Source organism: Callithrix jacchus, chromosome X (assembly GCF_049354715.1).
Source record: "Callithrix jacchus isolate 240 chromosome X, calJac240_pri, whole genome shotgun sequence".
In the NCBI taxonomy this organism is placed as follows: domain Eukaryota; kingdom Metazoa; phylum Chordata; class Mammalia; order Primates; family Cebidae; genus Callithrix; species Callithrix jacchus.
In genome coordinates, this window is record NC_133524.1 from 75,945,100 (window position 1) to 75,962,865 (window position 17,766).

Below are 17,766 nucleotides of genomic sequence, written 5' to 3' on the forward strand. Positions count from 1 at the left end.
AAAAGAATGTGTGTAAAGGCCATTATGAATCACAAATATGAAGCTCCTTCCAATGTCAGTGTTCTGGGATATAATATTCTTTTTTTTTTATGAAGTCTTACTCTGTCACCCAGGCTGGAGTGCAGTGGTGTGATCTCAGCTCACTGCAGCCTCTCCCTCCTGGGTTCAAGCAATTCTCCTGCCTCAGCCTCCCAAGTAGTTGCAATTGCAGGTGTGTGACAACACACCTAGCTAATTTTTCTATTTTTAGTAGAGATGGGGATTCACCATGTTGGCCAGGCTGGTCTTGAACTCTTGACCTCGTGATCCACCTGCCTTGGCCTCCCAAATTGCTGGGATTACAGGTGTGAGCCACCACTCCTGGCCAGGATATAATATTCTTAAGATGTTCTTCCAACTCATATAATAGGCTTTAGGTCATGGTTCATGTGTTTATGTAATTAAAAAATATAAGCATATAGTTTAATTAAACCTAGTTTTAAAAATAAATGAACAAATCATTAAAAAATCACTAAAATTACATTTATTTTCTATATTTCCCATTTTCTCTATATATTTATATATCTTTTACTGTGATAAGAGCACCTAACATGAAATATATCATCTTAACAAACTTTTAAGTATACAATACTGTATTGTTAACTATAGACAACATTGTTGTACAACAGATCTGTAGAACCTATTTATCTGGCACAGCTGAAGCTTTTTGCTTGAAAATGGTACAGCAGGATATTATAACAAATTAAGAACATGGGTTATGAAATCAGACTGCCTGGGTTTGAACCTTCATTCTGATGTGTACTAGCTGACAGACTGAGCAAGTTACATAACCTCACCTCAGTTTTTAATTCAGCAAGCAGGGATAATAGTGGTACATACATTGCAGGGCAGTTGTAAGTATAAAATGCATCGATATGGGTAAAGCACTTAAAATGGAACATAGTACATCATTTGATTTTATTAAATGTTAGATACTACCACTTAAACACATAATTTTCAACCTCAAGGAATTTATAATTCCACAAAGTGATAACTCCACTTTGGAAGACAGTACTAACACATGTGGAGAAATTGGTGAAAACATTAAGTACTATACGGTGTGATAGAGGTTATAAATATGTAAGACATAAAGAAAACCCAAATTTATGGTGGACTTGCAAATAATTGAAGGTTTTATGGTAAGTTGCTGTATGGGAGGAAGTGGGACTATGACTAGAAATGATAACATGGGCAAAATCCTGGAAGAAATAAGCCACAAGATTCTTTGATGTGGAGTAGGATTTAACTATGGCCACATTTTGTTTAAAGTCTTTCAAAACTGAGAATCCATGTAGGAAATATTACTCAGTAATTTTAAGTAATAATACCACCTCTAAATACTTCAAAATTATATATATATATTTTGAGCAGAGAACATGCTTTATTGAGGAGTAGATATAGAAGAGCACATTCTACCACATGTGATGAAGGCTTTAGCTTCTGTAAAAGGCCTTTACCCCTTAAGAAAACTCCCAGTGAAGTTGCTTTTGGATAAATTTTAACAGTGACACTGAAACTGGAGGGGAGCTGCCACTGAACATGCTTAAAATTAGCTCCCACAACCCATAGTGAATATAAGTAGTATACAGAGATGACAAGAGAAAGGCACAAATGACCAGAGTCAGGGATTGTGGTGAGGGCTCCACATGAAGACAGCATGTTGTAGGAGACCAAATTGGGAAGGGTGACATGTCATACATCAAAAGTTGCCCCAAGATAGCAGGTTGTAATGGGCTAGAGAGAAATTAGAGGAAACATCTCTTCCTTCACTTGAACAACACCAAAAATAGAAGATCAGAGAATAGAAGGATGGTATGAATCCAAAAAAGGAAATGGAGAAGGAGTTTATGGAAGGGCAGAAGCACTTTAATCCTAGCAGGAGGGTGAGGCACCATTGAAAAGAGAAGCAAACCTTGGCAGGGGTGGCCATTCTGCCTTGCTGAGTCATGGGCTGAAATACAGAAGGCACTTTCAATCATTTTCAAGTTCTCCCAGGGCATTCAGACAAAATCAGTGCAATTTATATGGAAATACAGATGTATGTCGGGACTGGTATAGGTGAAAAAGTTTCTGCAGTATAATTAACCACCTAGCATGTAGCAGGAAAGGGAGAACTGGATATGACTTTGGCACCTGCTAACGTACAAAGGGACTGCGAGTAAAGAGATAAGGAAACATTTACTGGTGGGTACTTTCTGGTGAGGCAAAAAGAAGTATCCATTCCCTTCCGCCAAGACACTGCACACTGCCCACAGGTGAACTCAAACACAGAACCACCACTTCATTTTTCTCTCCATCTCATTCAGATAAATTATATGCTATTACCATGACTAGTCCCTGGGAAGCTCTTCAAAAGTATTTGGGTCTGGTTAGCCCAATACTGATCAAAAATAGGTCTCTCAATCAAAATGAAGGAAAGAAATTTAAAGCAAGATATAGCCTAAAGTGAATGGACCCCCTCCTAATCCACACACACTCACAAGTGCCACCTCTTCCCTACCCCTCCGTAGAACACATGTATTAGGAGTAACTGGAAAGGTCCTGGTGGTGGCAGCCATATTTGGAGGGCTGGTGACCAGGTGGCAAGCACTAGTACCATGCTTAGAAAACACAACACCACCTCATGGGGCGAGAGGACCCGAGGAGAGAACCAGTGGCTGGACACATACAGTACCATAACAGAACTCCTTGGGTCAGTGCTGAGAGATCTGCACTCAAGTCTAATACAGATCCCATCCAGGCAACCTCACTGAGGCTGAAACAACAGTTCCTCAGAACCAGCGTCTGCAGTGTACATGGAGGTCAGAGCCAGGACAGTCCTGAGGGGCATGGCCTTCCTAAACGGTACTTGCCAATCATAAGAGCAACAGAAATGACAGAGAGATCTCTAGGGTACGGATTCTTACTGCTGGGGTTTGCTGGCTCAGAATGACAGGTCACTTTAAGTGCCCTTGGGACGGGTCCATTTTAAGCAGCTGGGATCCATGGTTTTACTGGAGTTGGACCTTTTGGCCTCTTTGGCTATCCACTCATCAATCAGGTCCTGTCTCTTTAAAACTAGGTGTTTTCCCTTCCAGTACTTGAGCATCTGAAGGGCTTGCAGAGTACTGACAATGTCCATGGGATTCACAGCCGTCTCCTGACTGATTTCTTCAACAGAAATCTCTTTGCATTGGAAATTATGCAGATAGTGGTGAAGTACTTCTTTCCAGTAACTGTGATGGCTTGTAAGCCCCAGATCTGAGAGTGGACATTCTGGGGAGCCAACTTTTTCTTAGACGTTGGAAAGCAAATAACTGAAATCAATGAACATCTTGCCATAGCCCTGTCTCATGTACTGAGGCATGGTAAGGATACAGGATATGTTGTAGTTGAGGAATGAATTCTTTTCCTTGGAAAAATACCCAATCAGGTGACAGCCAGTGTTGTCCGCCTCTGTCATAACATAGAACAGGAAGGGTTCCACATCGTAATATAATGTCTTGTGGTCCAGAAAAAGTTTGGCCAACAGGCATGGGTTTTGGCAGTAGATCTTGTTTTTCTTGCCATCCACTTCAAACATGGAGATTGAACCTTTGCGATATATCTCATCACCAGGTGGGTGTTTCCACACACACTTGGCCATGTGCTGGTGGAGTATCATTTGGCTTTTCATATATTTTAAACAGAATTCACACATAGAGAGATGTCCCAGCCATGCATATTCTTCAGGATATGGAGAATGGTACCAGGTATCAAGTTCATAGCGGCCAAAAGCAATTGTTTTAGTCATGTTGCTTCCCTCTGTGATTTGGCCTTGCAGCCTTAACTTCTCCAAATCCTCTGAAGCCCGGGCTTGTGCTCTTTGGAAAAGATCCAAGTGATACTCGCTTGTCAGGTTTTCTATGAGAGGTTCTGGTGTGTTCCCATAGGTCTGTCTGTGTTCCATCTGCTTGTCTTTCTGTTCTTTGCTCATTCCAGAATTTCTTTTCCTCCTGAGTTCAGCCACTTTTTCCTTATATCAAAGCTGCCTCTCCGTTGATGCCTGGTGCCTGGTTGCAGGCCTGTTGTCATCTTGCCTGTGAGACAGCATCCTTTCTTCTATCTGCTTATTCCGGCTCTGTGCTCACATCTTGCATTACTCAGCTGAGAGGTTATCATAGAGTGGGCATCATAAGATGGAGAAATGTCTCTCATGTTTTCCTGTAAGGTGTACTAGAGTTATAGCCTGGTGTCGGACACTTCATATTGAAGTTGTAGCTTTCGTGAAAGCGACGGCGCTTGGGGCGACCAGAGAGATCAATGCCTGAGTCCTTCAGAGACGTGTCCTTGGCAATGCTCTCATCATGAGACACACTGGGGCTAGAGATGTCTATGTCAGACTCAGAAGAAGGTGCCTTTCCAGTTCGAGGTGATGACTCATCATGATCAGCTGTATTTTTCGTTTCTGTCTGAAAAACCAACCACTTGCTCAGTTTCTGAGTCAGATGAACGAGTCTGCTGAAGAGGGTATTTTTTCGGTTTCACTGGGGCAGGCTGCTGCTGACTACGGGTCACTCTTCTTGTATAATAAGCAGGCTTTTCGGTGCCAAAAGACTGCAAATTTCGAAGAGGGCTGGAATCTTGAGAACTCTGGCTTAGCCTGGCTGAGGAGCGAGTAACTCGAGCACATTGTCGGGATGTGCCATCACTTTCTCAACTGCCTGTGTGCTTGACATCTGTAGAAAAATCGGAATCTTTGGTTCCATTTGAACTACTGCCTGCATTCCTCTTCCTTCACGGCATTGCTGGCGGTTGCGGTCCGACGGTTCTGATTTGGGCAGCAGCGGCAGCAGCAGCAGGAACTGTGGCTCCGGCGGGCTTCGTGGCGGCCTCTGTAGCAGTCCTAATCCTGCAGACGATCCCTAGTGCTTCCTGCCTCTCAGCGTCTGAAGCGTTCTGCCCTTGTTATATATTTTTAAAAACTTTAACATGCCGGATCTAATTTGAGTTTCACAAATGCCCTATAAAAATGCAGGGCAAGTATTATTACCATTTTACAAATGAGGAAGCTGAGGATTAGCGTTTATGTCATTTGCTTAAAGTTACATAACTGGTTCTTCCGGCGCCTCCCCAGTCAGGGAGGGATGCTGCGGCTCTACAGAGCGCTGGGGCAGGTCGGGGAAGAACCCAGTACTTGGGGTTCCGCTCGGCTTCCTCTTGCCGCCGAGATGCCCAAGAAGGCTGGTGCGACGACCAAGGGTAAAAGCCAGAGCAAAGAGCCAGAGAGATCTCTTCCTCCCTCAGGGCCTGTGGCAGTTGATCCTATAGGTTGTGTCACCATAGCCATCCATGCCAAACCTGGCTCTAGACAAAATGCTGTAACAGATTTGACAGTAGAAGCCATCAATGTAGCTATTGCAGCACCCCCATCAGAGGGAGAGGCTAACGCTGAGCTCTGTCGGTATCTTTCCAAGGTCCTAGAACTCAGGAAGAGTGATGTGGTTTTGGATAAGAGTGGTAAATCTCGTGAAAAGGTGGTGAAGCTTTTGGCCTCTACAACTCCAGAAGAGATCTTGGAGAAATTAAAAAAGGAAGCCAAAAAAACATGAGCAAGAAATGAGGCCAGGTGTGGTGGCTCATGCCTGCAATCCCACGAGCGGCCAGATCACCTGAGGTCAGGAGTTTAAGATCAGCCTGACCAACATGGTGAAACCCTGTCTCTACTAAAAGTACAAAATTGGCTGTGTGTGATGGTGCATGCCTGTAATCCTAGCTACTTGGGAGACTGAGGCAGGAGAATCGCTTGAACCCAGGAGGCAGAGATTGCAGTGAGCTGAGATCGTGCCATTGCACTCCATCCTGGGCAACAAGAGTGAACTCCCTCTCAAAAAAAAAAGAAATGAAAAATACATCCTTGAGAAACTTTTTTATTGCTAATTATGAAAAGGCTGTTAAATAGAAACATATACTACATGAAGAACTATGCTATACTATACTACAGAAGAACATGCAGAGAAGAATATATATATATTGAAATAAGACTTCAAAAAGTAGAAATTTAAAAAGTGCTATACATTGAATACAGGTTCTAAAATCCCTAACCCCAAACAGCCTGGAACATGTTACTCTGATTTCATGTCATTATAAAATAACAGAGCTGGAAAGAATATTCAAGATGACCTGATTTAACACCTTTCATTCTGTGGGCGGAGCTTCTGATGCCCAGAAGTTGAGAGACTTACTCAAGATTGTACCATGCAAGTTGGAACTAGAACTCAGATCTTTTGACTCCTTTTTGAATTAAGTTTTTCCAGATTGTAAATTAAAATCATCATATCTCAAAAAAAAAAAAAAGTTACATAACTAGTAAGCAATAGAGACCAGGTTAGCATCCAGGTCTTCTGGATTCCAATCTAGTGCTCTTCTACCATATTGTGCTGCTAGCTGAATAGCAGAAGGATTAGTAAATGAGAAATAAGGATTGAATTTTGTGATAAATGTTATATTTGATCTTTGTCTCCAGCAAGGGAAAAATAGTATAGGATAAGAGGATAGGTATGGTCAGGTCACAGGTAAATTAAAAATAAATGAGCACAAGCTATTACTATGCCTTAGAGGTTCTTTGTCTTTATGTTTTGTAATTTTTTCCCCAAGGGACTACAACATTAGAAATGAAATAGAAATAATGTGCAAATGGCAGATTCTGATAGAAATTTTTCCCAAAGCTTTCCTTTTTCTTCATAGTTATCATTTATTTCCTCTGAGATAATGTACCTTTTAAAACACAAAGTTAAAGAACACACTACACTTCAGCGAAAGCTTGTCCATGAATATTATATTTCAGCCTAGATGAGTTATTGTGTCCGTTTTGAGATCAAAGGGTCCACTGTAATATAAAACTCACTGTAAACATATCAATGATATTCTTCTCAACATACCAACAAAAAGTAATGAAATAATAAAACTTACAGTGAACTTTCAACCATAATACATATCACAGAGTAAAATCTCTTACATATAGTTGTAAACATATACATAAATGTTTGTACTTCTTAAAAGAATTTGTAACATGAATGTTCAAAATTTTCTTCATAAATCCTTTGTAGTTTATTTTGATCTTCAGTTCTCATCTGATGGCATGCATGCAAAGGAATATGTTAGAATGATTGAGAACTATTGCCAATTTTATATCTTTTTAAATATTTGATAACTGTTAGCTTACATATAATTTACACGGACGAATTTTATATATTTTATCCTTTGTAAAGCTTTTATTTGAAAAGGAAAACCTTAATATGAGAAATATTTTATAGTGCAAAGATACAAATACTCTTCAAATTTTGGTGAATGGTCAAAATTATTTATAATTTAGTTCATAGTTGTGGTCTGAATTTTTAGCATTTAAAATATCTACAAATATCTAATAATGTGAATGCATAAATGAGATAGATTAGTGGGCACATATAGTTAAGTATTTGTAAATATTAATAAAAAATTGTATTTTATTTAAATGATTTGAGAAAATACTCATTTGGGAAACTGTTCTCATTGGTTTGGACTGGAAATAGGTTTAAACTATACCTTACATATTTCTTCTCCTTTTTCTGGCAAAGAGGCTTTCTTCCTGGGCACATAAGTCATGCTGGACAAGGAATGCTTTCTAAATGTAGACAGTCTTCTCCTAAAGTTACCCCCAGAAAAGAAATATAGGAGCGGGTCAAAGCAACAATTTGATGCAGCCAGAGACAAGGTTATGACAACTGACTTCTGCATTCTAAGGACAGAATCACAGGGTTTAGTTTCATTGTGTAAAAAATGAAGGTGAATGGTACGTTGAATATGATATGGCATGAAACTGACTAAAAAGGCAGCTGTCACGACCATGATCATTCTTATAGCCTTTTTATGACTTGACAGATTTTTCTTCATTGATTTTTTTAGTAAGGTCAAAATGATCATTGTGTAACAGACAATTATAATAACAAAAGGGATGATAAAGCCAAGAAACAATGACACATAATGCAAGATCAAAACATGATTTTTAGTTTGATTGTCTTGTGGGGGCTCAAAGCACTTGGTATTATTTTTCTCATCTTTGTATGACTTGGTTATTAAAAATGGAGAACTGGCCAAAATTACAAAAATCCAAATACCAACACACACAAACCTGGCTTTTTTCTGTGTAACCAAATTAATGTTCTGAACTGGGAAAACAATTGCAATGCACCGGAAAAAGCTCATGGCTGTCATAAAAAAGATGCTACAATAGAGGTTGACATACAAAGCATAGGTGCTGAGTCGACACAAAAAGTCACCGAAGAACCAAATGCCTTTGTGAACATAATAGACCACACGGAGAGGCAGCGTGCACACACAGAGTAGATCTGCTATTGCTAAATTAATCATGTATATTTGGAAGGCTGACTTCTCATGATAGGTTTTTATGAGGACATAGAGCACAAAGCCATTGCCAAAGAAACCTACAACAGAGATCATAGAGTACAAGGTGGAATACACTTGATTGCGGAATTCATCAATAGTGTCATGGCATGTGGCAGAAGATACTGTCAGGTTTCCAGTTCCATCCATGTTTCTCTAGGAATGTCTGCTTTTTGCCTACAATATATAAAAAAATTGTCAATTTTAACCAGACCATAAATTACAGGAAGTACTAATGTTTCATTTCATAGTGTCACTATGTATAGTTTTTGACCACAGCAGGAAGTGAGAGTAGTGAGGCAATGAGGAGGGATTCAGCTGTATCTTTTCCTCAGGAGAAGAGTTTGTGTTCTACAGGCATCCAGAAAACGCTTTTTTACTCCTTTCCCACCCATGGTTTTCTGATGGTCTTCCTCTGAATCTTCAAGACCTCGGTGAAACAGCCCTCCTGTATTTTAAATCATACTACTCTAGTACAATTTGGTATATTTTCCTTTCAAATGAGCTTGTTTTTCCATTAGAGAAAAGCTTTAAGATAGCAGTTTCATGTGTATGAATATATCTGTATCTATATCTATCTATCTATTGGAAAATCTCTGAGTTATTTTAGAGAATAAAATCTGACTAAATATACTTGGTTCCTTTAAGAAGAGGGCTTTCTTGGTAACATCTGTTGAGTGCTGCCCATACCTATGGAAAATAATCTAATTTGCTGTTAATGAAACTCCCTCCCCTGGGGAACATGATTAATCTACAACATGGTTGACTCTATCTATAACTGCAGAACTCCATGGCTAGAGAAACCTTAGAAGCCATCTAGTTATTTTAATGATGACAAAAATGTTTCAGAGTGATAAAGTACATTTCTAAAATCTGTACCACTAAGGCTCTGAAGAAAGATGTAGTACAACTAGTTGGAATATACTTGTTGGGTAAGAAATATGTTGTAGCTGTTCATTTTTGTTCTCCTTCTAGACTTTCTAGCTCTCTACTGTTTAGCAAGATACAGTTATTTCTCTTATAAGAAGAATATCTCTTATAGTTTATACTTGCTCTAGTCTATTTCAGCTCTGTCACTGAGGGCAGTCAACAAGTTCTGATCAGAGAGGGCTTGAGGTGAGAAACTGTGGTGTAGAAGTAGTGATTTCTTTCTTTTTTTCTCTAGATTATTCTCTTTTATTCTTTACAAAGGTTGAAGGAACTCAATATATATTAGACAATCTTCTATTGAAGTCTGATGCTGACCTTTTACACAACTCCTGCTCCCTTGTAAGAGAGGTGTTGGGGTTTGTAAGGTGAGTATACAAAAACTGCCAGCCATGAAGGGGACTGATCTTTACTAAGGATACAGAAACAGATAGCTATGGTAGTTGTTGCAGGTGAGATATAACTTCCCAAGTTTACTACTGCTAATAACTATATTTGCTATTGAGGATGCAGCATCCATCCAACTAACCATCCCAGCTAGTTGTTCCATTTTTTTCCTTTCATTAAAAAATTTTATTATTATTTACCAAGAAATTTGATGTAAGATAAAAATTGGATGGATTTTCTGAGCCAAGATGGCCAACTAAATGCAGGCAGAAAGAATTCTTCCACCAAAAGACCAGACTGTGAAGAAGATTGTGACACTCCAAATTGATCCTTGGAAAAAAGGCATTGAAAGTGGACAGATGGAGGATGCAGACCCTGGGCTGAAATGGGAGAAAGGTGAGAATACTGCACAGGTGTACCCAGTACTAGGACTAATTCCTGGCCCAGAGCAGCTCCTGGGGAAGAGATGAGTGAAATAGGCTTGGAGTAGTCAAGGACACTTGGGCCATGGGCATTTGGAATCTTAGCTACAGAAAACCCCATGACCCCCATGGACGTTTGAGCTGGCAGGGAGAACTGCTCAGAGAGTTGGCAGAGACAGAAATCCAGCCTTCACAGAGCCCAGAGTGTTTGGCACCAGAATGGCTATAGTGGAGCATGGTCATGGTTACACATACCCCAAGGATCACCATACTCCTCTAGGTGGCTTCATCTTTTGTTGGCTGCCAGAACTGGACAGAGCAAGACTATCTTGCTCATAGGATAGGGCTAGTCTGATCTGAGGACCGCCTTGTCTGCAGGACTCTCGCAAGGTCCCTGTCTGGCCACACCTGCTTGCAGCACAGCTTCAGCTGCCCAGCCAAAGAACTTGCTAGCAGCTACCACCATAGTTCTTTCACCAGAAGTTCTTTCACCATAGTTCTTTCCCTGCGTAACAGTCAGAGAGCTGTTTTGTAGATGGACTGCCACTAGCATACAATTGCCTGCAGCCTCTCCCCACCACTTTACCAGCACATGTGCACAGACCCCACTGCCACCCCTATCACCCCCCTGAAGTGCTTTTGCTGGCAGTCCCTATTGACGTATTGTTGCCAGTAGACTGGGAACACCTTGGTTCCTCCAGAACAGCAGGTTCTTAATCTTAAGGGACCAGAGAAAAAACTGTGGGCCTGGTCCCAGCCCACCAAAGATAAGCACACAGCTCAGGAGAACTGAGCTGAACCTTGGACCCCTGAAATTATCCAGAAACAAAGTCAATTGACTAAACTTTAGTTATACCAGTCAAACCATCAAGGGCATCAAAGAATATAAAAGCAAAAACCCATATGCAAAGGACAGCAATTTCAAACCTTAAAGGGACATCAGCCCATACAAACAAGAAAGAACCAGTGGGAGAGCTCTGACAACTCTAAAATCCAGAGTATCTTCTTATCTCCAAATAATCAAACTAGCTCTCTAGGAATGATTCTTAACCAGATTGAAAGAGTTGAAATGACAGACATAGAATTCAAATCTGTATGTCAACAAAGTTCATTGAAATTCAGAAACAAGTTGAAACTGAATTCAAAGAAGCTCATGAATCCAATAAAATGATACAAGAGCTGAAAGATAAAATAGCCATTTTGAGGAAGAACCAAACTGATTTTCTAGAGCTGAATAACTTTCTTCAAGAATTTCATAATACAAATGGAAATATTAACAGGAGAATAGACCAATGTGAGGAAAGAATCCCAGAGCTCAAAGACCAGTTTTCAGAAATAACTCAATTAGACAAAAAGAAAAAAAGAAGAAAGAACAAATCCTCTGAGAAATAATGGGATTATGTAAATAGACTGAACTCATGACTCATTGGCATCCCAGAAAGATAGGGAGAGAGAGATCAAGCAACATGGAAAACATCAAGAACACTAGCTCATTTACAATAGCTGAAAAAGAATAAAGTTCTTAGGAATACAGCTAACAGGGGAAGTGGAAGATCTTTACAATGAGAATTACAAAACACTGATCAAAGAAACCAGATATGACATAAACAAATGAAAAAACATTTTATGCTCATGGACGAGATGAATCAATATTGTCAAAATGGCTATACTGCCCCTTTACAGATTTAATGCTATTTCCGTGAAACTACCAACATTGCTTTTCACAGAATTAAGAAAATCACTTCTAAAATTCATCTGACACCAGAAGAGCCTGAACACCCAAAGCAAACTAAACAAAAACAACAAAGCCAGAGCCATCACACTATCCAACTTCAAACTACACTACAAAGCTAGAGTAACCAAACAGCGTAATACTGGTACAAAGACACATAGACCAATGACGCAGAATAGGGATTCCAGAAATAAATCTGCACACGTACAACCATCTGATATTCAACAAAGTCATCAATAACAAGCCATGGAGAAGGGACTTCATATCCAAAAAATGGTGCTTGAGATAACTGGCTAGCCATATGCAGAAGATTGAATCTGGACCCATCCTTTCACCATGTAAAAAAATAAACTCAAGATGAATGAAGGCTTAAACATAAGACCCAGAACTATAAAAACCCTAAAAGAAAACCTGGGAAATACCATTTTCAACAAAAGACCTAGCAAATATTTCATGACGAAGATGTCAAGAGCAGCAAAACATAAATTAACAATTGGGATCTAATTATACTAAAGAGCTTCTGCACAGCAAAAGAAACTATTAACAGAGTAAACAGACAACCTACAGAATGGGAGAAAATATTTGCAAACTACCCATCCAGCAAAGATCTAATATCCAGAATCTATAAGAAACTTAAAGCAACATGGAAAAAACAACCTCGTTAAAAAAACCGGCAATGGGCATGAATAGACATGACACTTCTCAAAACAAGACAGATGCAGCCAACATACATATCAAAAAATGCTCAACATCACTAATCATCAGAGAAATGCAAGTTAAAACCACAATGAGATACCATCTCAGACCAGTGAAAATTGCTGTCATTCAAAAGTAATGAAAAATACTAGATGTTGGTGAGGTTCTGGAAAGGGAACACTTATATATTGCTGGTGGGAATGTGAATTAGTTCAGCCACTGTGGAAAGCAGTTTGGAGATTTCTGAAAAATCTTAAAACAAAAATGCCATTTTAGCCAAACAATCCCATTAGTTGGTAAATACCCACAGGTATATAAATTGTTCTTTTATAAAGACACATATACTTCTGTGTTCATTGTAGCACAATTCACAATAGCGAAAACATGGAATCAACTTAGATGCTTATCCATGGTGGACTGATAAAGAAAATGTGGTATGTATATGCCATTTGATACCAGGCAGCCATAAAAAAAGCATACAAGACTGTCTTCGGCTGCAACATGTAAGCATCTGAAGGCCATTATCTTAAGCAAATTAATGCAGGATCAGAAAAGCAAATACTGCATGTCCTCACTTGTAAATGGGAGCTAAACATTGGGTACATAAGGACATAAAGATGGGAACAGTATATATTGGAGACTACTATAGGAGGTATAAAAGGGAGGGGATTATGGGCTGGAAAACTGCCTATTGGGCACCATACTCACTACCTCAGTGGTGGAACCATTCGTACCCCAATCCTCAGTGTCACACAATGTACCCATGTAACAAACCTGCACGTGCAGACCCTGAATTTCCCCTACCCTCCAATCATTCTGAGCCCATAGTGGAAAATGAGACTCCTATTCCAAACTCCTGCATTGTTTCTCAATTTTCTTTATAGTTACCTGCCTCATTCACCACTGGTTGTGAACTCAGGTGCTGTTGTGGAAGGAAAAAACTACCTAAAGTTAATCTTTTTCTTTTTTTCTTTTTTTTTAAATTGCATTTTTGGTTTTGGGGTACATGTGCAGAGCATGCAATACAGTTGCATAGGTACACACAGGGCAGTGTGTTTTGTTTGCTTTCTCCCCTTCACCCACATTTGGTATTTCTCCCCTGGCAATCCCTCCCCACCTCCCCCTCCCACTGGCCCTCCCCTTTTCCCCCTATAGACCCCAGTGTTTAGTACTCCCCTCTCTGTGTCCATGTGTTCTCATTTTTCATCACCCGCCTATGAGTGAGAATATGTGGTGTTTCATTTTCTGTTCTTGTGTCAGTTTGCTGAGAATGATGTTCTCCAGATTCATCCATGTCCTTACAAATGACACGAACTCATCATTTCTGATTGCTGCATAATATTCCATGGTGTATATGTGCCACATTTTCCCAATCCAGTCTATCATCGATGGGCATTTGGGTTGATTCCAGGTCTTTGCTATTGTAAACAGTGCTGCAATGAACATTCGTGTGCATGTGTCCTTGTAGTAGAACGATTTATAGTCCTTTGGATATATACCCAGTAATGGGATTGCTGGGTCAAATGGGATTTCTATTTCTAAGGCCTTGAGGAATCGCCACACCATCTTCCACAATGGTTGGACTAATTTACACTCCCACCAACAGTGTAAAAGTGTTCCTTTTTCTCCACATCCTCTCCAGCATCTGTTGTCTCCAGATTTTTTAATGATCGCCATTCTAACTGGCGTGAGATGATATCTCAATGTGGTTTTGATTTGCATCTCTCTGATGACTAGTGACGATGAGCATTTTTTCATATGATTGTTGGCCTCATATATGTCTTCTTTCGTAAAGTGTCTGTTCATATCCTTTGCCCAGTTTTGAATGGGCTTGTTTGTTTTTTTCCTGTAAATCTGTTTGAGTTCTTTGTAAATTCTGGATATCAGCCCTTTGTCAGATGGGTAAGCTGCAAAAATTTTTTCCCATTCTGTTGGTTGCCGATTCACACTAGAGACTGTTTCTTTTGCTGTGCAGAAGCTGTGGAGTTTCATTAGGTCCCATTTGTCTATTTTGGCTTTTGTTGCCAATGCTTTTGGTGTTTTGTTCATGAAGTCCTAGCCTACTCCTATGTCCTGGATGGTTTTGCCTAGATTTCCTTCTAGGGTTTTTATGGTGCCAGGTCTTATGTTTAAGTCTTTAATCCATCTGGAGTTAATTTTGGTGTAAGGTGTCAGGAAGGGGTCCAGTTTCTGCTTTCTACACATGGCTAGCCAGTTTTCCCAACACCATTTGTTGAACAGGGAGTCCTTTCCCCATTGCTTGTTTTTGTCAGGTTTATCAAAGATTGTATGGTTGTAGCTATGTTGTGTTGCCTCTGATGCCTCTGTTCTGTTCCATTGATCTATATCTCTGTTTTGGTACCAGTACCATGCTGTTTTGATTACTGTAGCCTTATAGTATAGTTTGAAATCCGGTAGTGTGATGCCCCCCGCTGTGTTCTTTTTGCTTAGAATTGACTTGGCTATGCGGGCTCTCTTTTGGTTCCATATGAAGTTCAAGGTGGTTTTTTCCAGTTCTGTGAAGAAAGTCAATGGTAGCTTGATGGGGATAGCGTTGATTCTGTAAATTACTTTGGGCAGTATAGCCATTTTCACGATATTAATTCTTCCTAACCATGAACATGGAATGTTTCTCCATCTGTTTGTGTCCTCTCTGATTTCGTTGAGCAGTGGTTTGTAGTTTTCCCTGAAGAGGTCCCTTACGTTCCTTGTGAGTTTTATTCCAAGGTATTTTATTCTTTTTGTAGCAATTGTGAATGGCAGTTCATTCTTGATTTGGCTCTCTTTAAGTCTGTTATTGGTGTAGAGGAAGGCTTGTGATTTTTGCACATTGATTTTATATCCTGAGACTTTGCTGAAGTTGCTTATCAGTTTCAGGAGTTTGTGGGCTGAGGTGATGGGGTCTTCTAGGTATATTATCATGTCGTCTGCAAATAGAGACAATTTGGCTTCCACCTTTCCTATTTGAATACCCTTTATTTCTTTTTCTTGCCTGATTGCTCTGGCTAGAACTTCCAGTACTATATCGAATAGGAGTGGTGACAGAGGGCATCCTTGTCAAGTGCCGGATTTCAAAGGGAATGCTTCCAGTTTTTGCCCATTCGGTATGATATTGGCTGTTGGTTTGTCACAAATAGCTTTTATTACTTTGAGATACGTTCCATCGATACCGAGTTTATTGAGGGTTTTTAGCATAAAGGGCTGTTGAATTTTGTCAAATGCCTTCTCTGCATCAATTGAGATAATCATGTGGTTTTTGTTTTTGGTTCTGTTTATGTGGTGAATTACGTTGATAGACTTGCGTATGTTGAACCAGCCTTGCATCCCTGGGATGAATCCTACTTGATCATGATGAATAAGTTTTTTTGATTTGCTGTTGCAATCAGCTTGCAAATATTTTATTGAAGATTTTTGCATCTATGTTCATCATGGATATTGGCCTGAAGTTTTCTTTTCTTGTTGGGTCTCTGCTGGGTTTTGGTATCAGGATGATATTGGTCTCGTAGAATGATTTGGGTAGGATTTCTTCTTTTTGGATTATTTGGAATAGTTTCAGAAGAAATGGTACAAGCTCCTCTTTGTGTGTCTGGTAGAATTCGGCTGTGAACCCGTGTGGACCTGGGCTTTTTTTGTGTGGTATGCTCTTAATTGCTGCCTCGACTTCTGCCCTTGTTATTGGTCTATTCATAGGTTCAGCTTCCTCCTGGTTTAGGCTTGGGAGGACACAGGAGTCCAGGAATTTATCCATTTCTTCCAGGTTTACTAGTTTATGTGCATAGAGTTGTTTGTAATATTCTCTGATGATGGTTTGAATTTCTGTGGAATCTGTGGTGATTTCCCCTTTATCATTTTTTAGTGCATCTATTTGGTTGTTCTCTCTTTTCTTTTTTATCAGTCTGGCTACTGGTCTATTTTGTTGATCTTTTAAAAAAACCAGCTCTTGGATTTATTGATTTTTTGGAGGGTTTTTCGTGTCTCAATCTCCTTCAGTTCAGCTCTGATCTTAGTTATTTCTTGTCTTCTGCTGGGTTTTGAGTTTTTTTGATCTTGCTCCTCTAGCTCTTTCAATTTTGACGATAGGGTGTCAATTTTGGATCTCTCCATTCTTCTCATACGGGCACTTATTGCTATATACTTTCCTCTAGAGACTGCTTTAAATGTGTCCCAGAGATTCTGGCATGTTGTGTCTTGGTTCTCATTGGTTTCGAAGAACTTCTTTATTTCTGCCTTCATTTCGTTGTTTATCCAGTCAACATTCAGGAGCCAGTTGTTCAGTTTCCATGAAGCTGTGCGGTTCTGGGTTGGTTTCTGAATTCTGAGTTCTAACTTGATTGCACTATGGTCTGAGAGGCTGTTTGTTATGATTTCAGTTGTTTTGCATTTGCTGAGCAGTGCTTTACTTCCAATTATGTGGTCAATTTTAGAGTAGGTGTGATGTGGTGCTGAGAAGAATGTATATTCTGTGGATTTGGGGTGGAGAGTTCTGTAAATGTCTATCAGGTTTGCTTGCTCCAGGTCTGAGTTCAAGCCCTGGATATCCTTGTTGATTTTCTGTCTGGTTGATCTGTCTAATATTGACAGTGGAGTGTTAAAGTCTCCCACTATTATTGTGTGGGAGTCTAAGTCTCTTTGTAAGTCATTAAGAACTTGCCTTATGTATCTGGGTGCTCCTGTATTGGGTCCATATATGTTTAGGATCGTTAGCTCTTCTTGTTGTATCAATCCTGTTACCATTATGTAATGTCCTTCTTTGTCTCTTTTGATCTTTGTTGCTTTAAAGTCTATTTTATCAGAGATGAGGATTGCAACTCCTGGTTTCTTTTGCTCTCCATTTGCTTGGTAAATCTTCCTCCATCCCTTTATTTTGAGCCTTTGTCTATCCTTGCATGTGAGATGGGTTTCCTGGATACAGCACACTGCTGGGTTTTGGCTTTTTATCCAATTTGCCAGTCTGTGTCTTTTGATTGGTGCATTTAGTCCATTTACATTTAGGGATAATATTGTTATGTGTGAGTTTGACACTGCCATTTTGATTCTAGCTTGCTGTTTTGCCCATTAGTTGTTGTAGATTCTTCATTATGTTGATGCTGTTTAGCATTTAGTGTGATTTTGGAATGGCTTGTACTGGTTGTTCCTTTCTATGTGTAGTGCTTCTTTCAGGAG

General features: G+C 39.7%; 1 protein-coding gene and 2 pseudogenes across 2 annotated transcripts in view; 1 reads left to right on the forward strand and 2 right to left on the reverse strand.

Moving 5' to 3' along the window:
* Positions 1-2,833: 2,833 nt before the first annotated feature.
* Positions 2,834-4,958, reverse strand: LOC100394373 (histone acetyltransferase KAT7 pseudogene; annotated as a pseudogene).
* Positions 4,959-5,139: 181 nt separating this feature from the next.
* Positions 5,140-6,354, forward strand: LOC108589912 (UPF0235 protein C15orf40 pseudogene; annotated as a pseudogene). The gene has a single exon (XR_013531584.1). The product of XR_013531584.1 is annotated as a UPF0235 protein C15orf40 pseudogene (transcript).
* Positions 6,355-6,731: 377 nt separating this feature from the next.
* The window catches only part of CYSLTR1 (cysteinyl leukotriene receptor 1), a 73,512-nt gene continuing 62,477 nt past the window's right edge, over positions 6,732-17,766 (reverse strand). Inside the window, exon 3 of the mRNA XM_002763030.6 lies at positions 6,732-8,616. Within this exon, the coding sequence (XP_002763076.4) occupies positions 7,576-8,589 (1,014 nt within the window). The 5' untranslated portion in view covers positions 8,590-8,616 and the 3' untranslated portion in view covers positions 6,732-7,575. The remainder of the gene's footprint in view (positions 8,617-17,766) is intronic.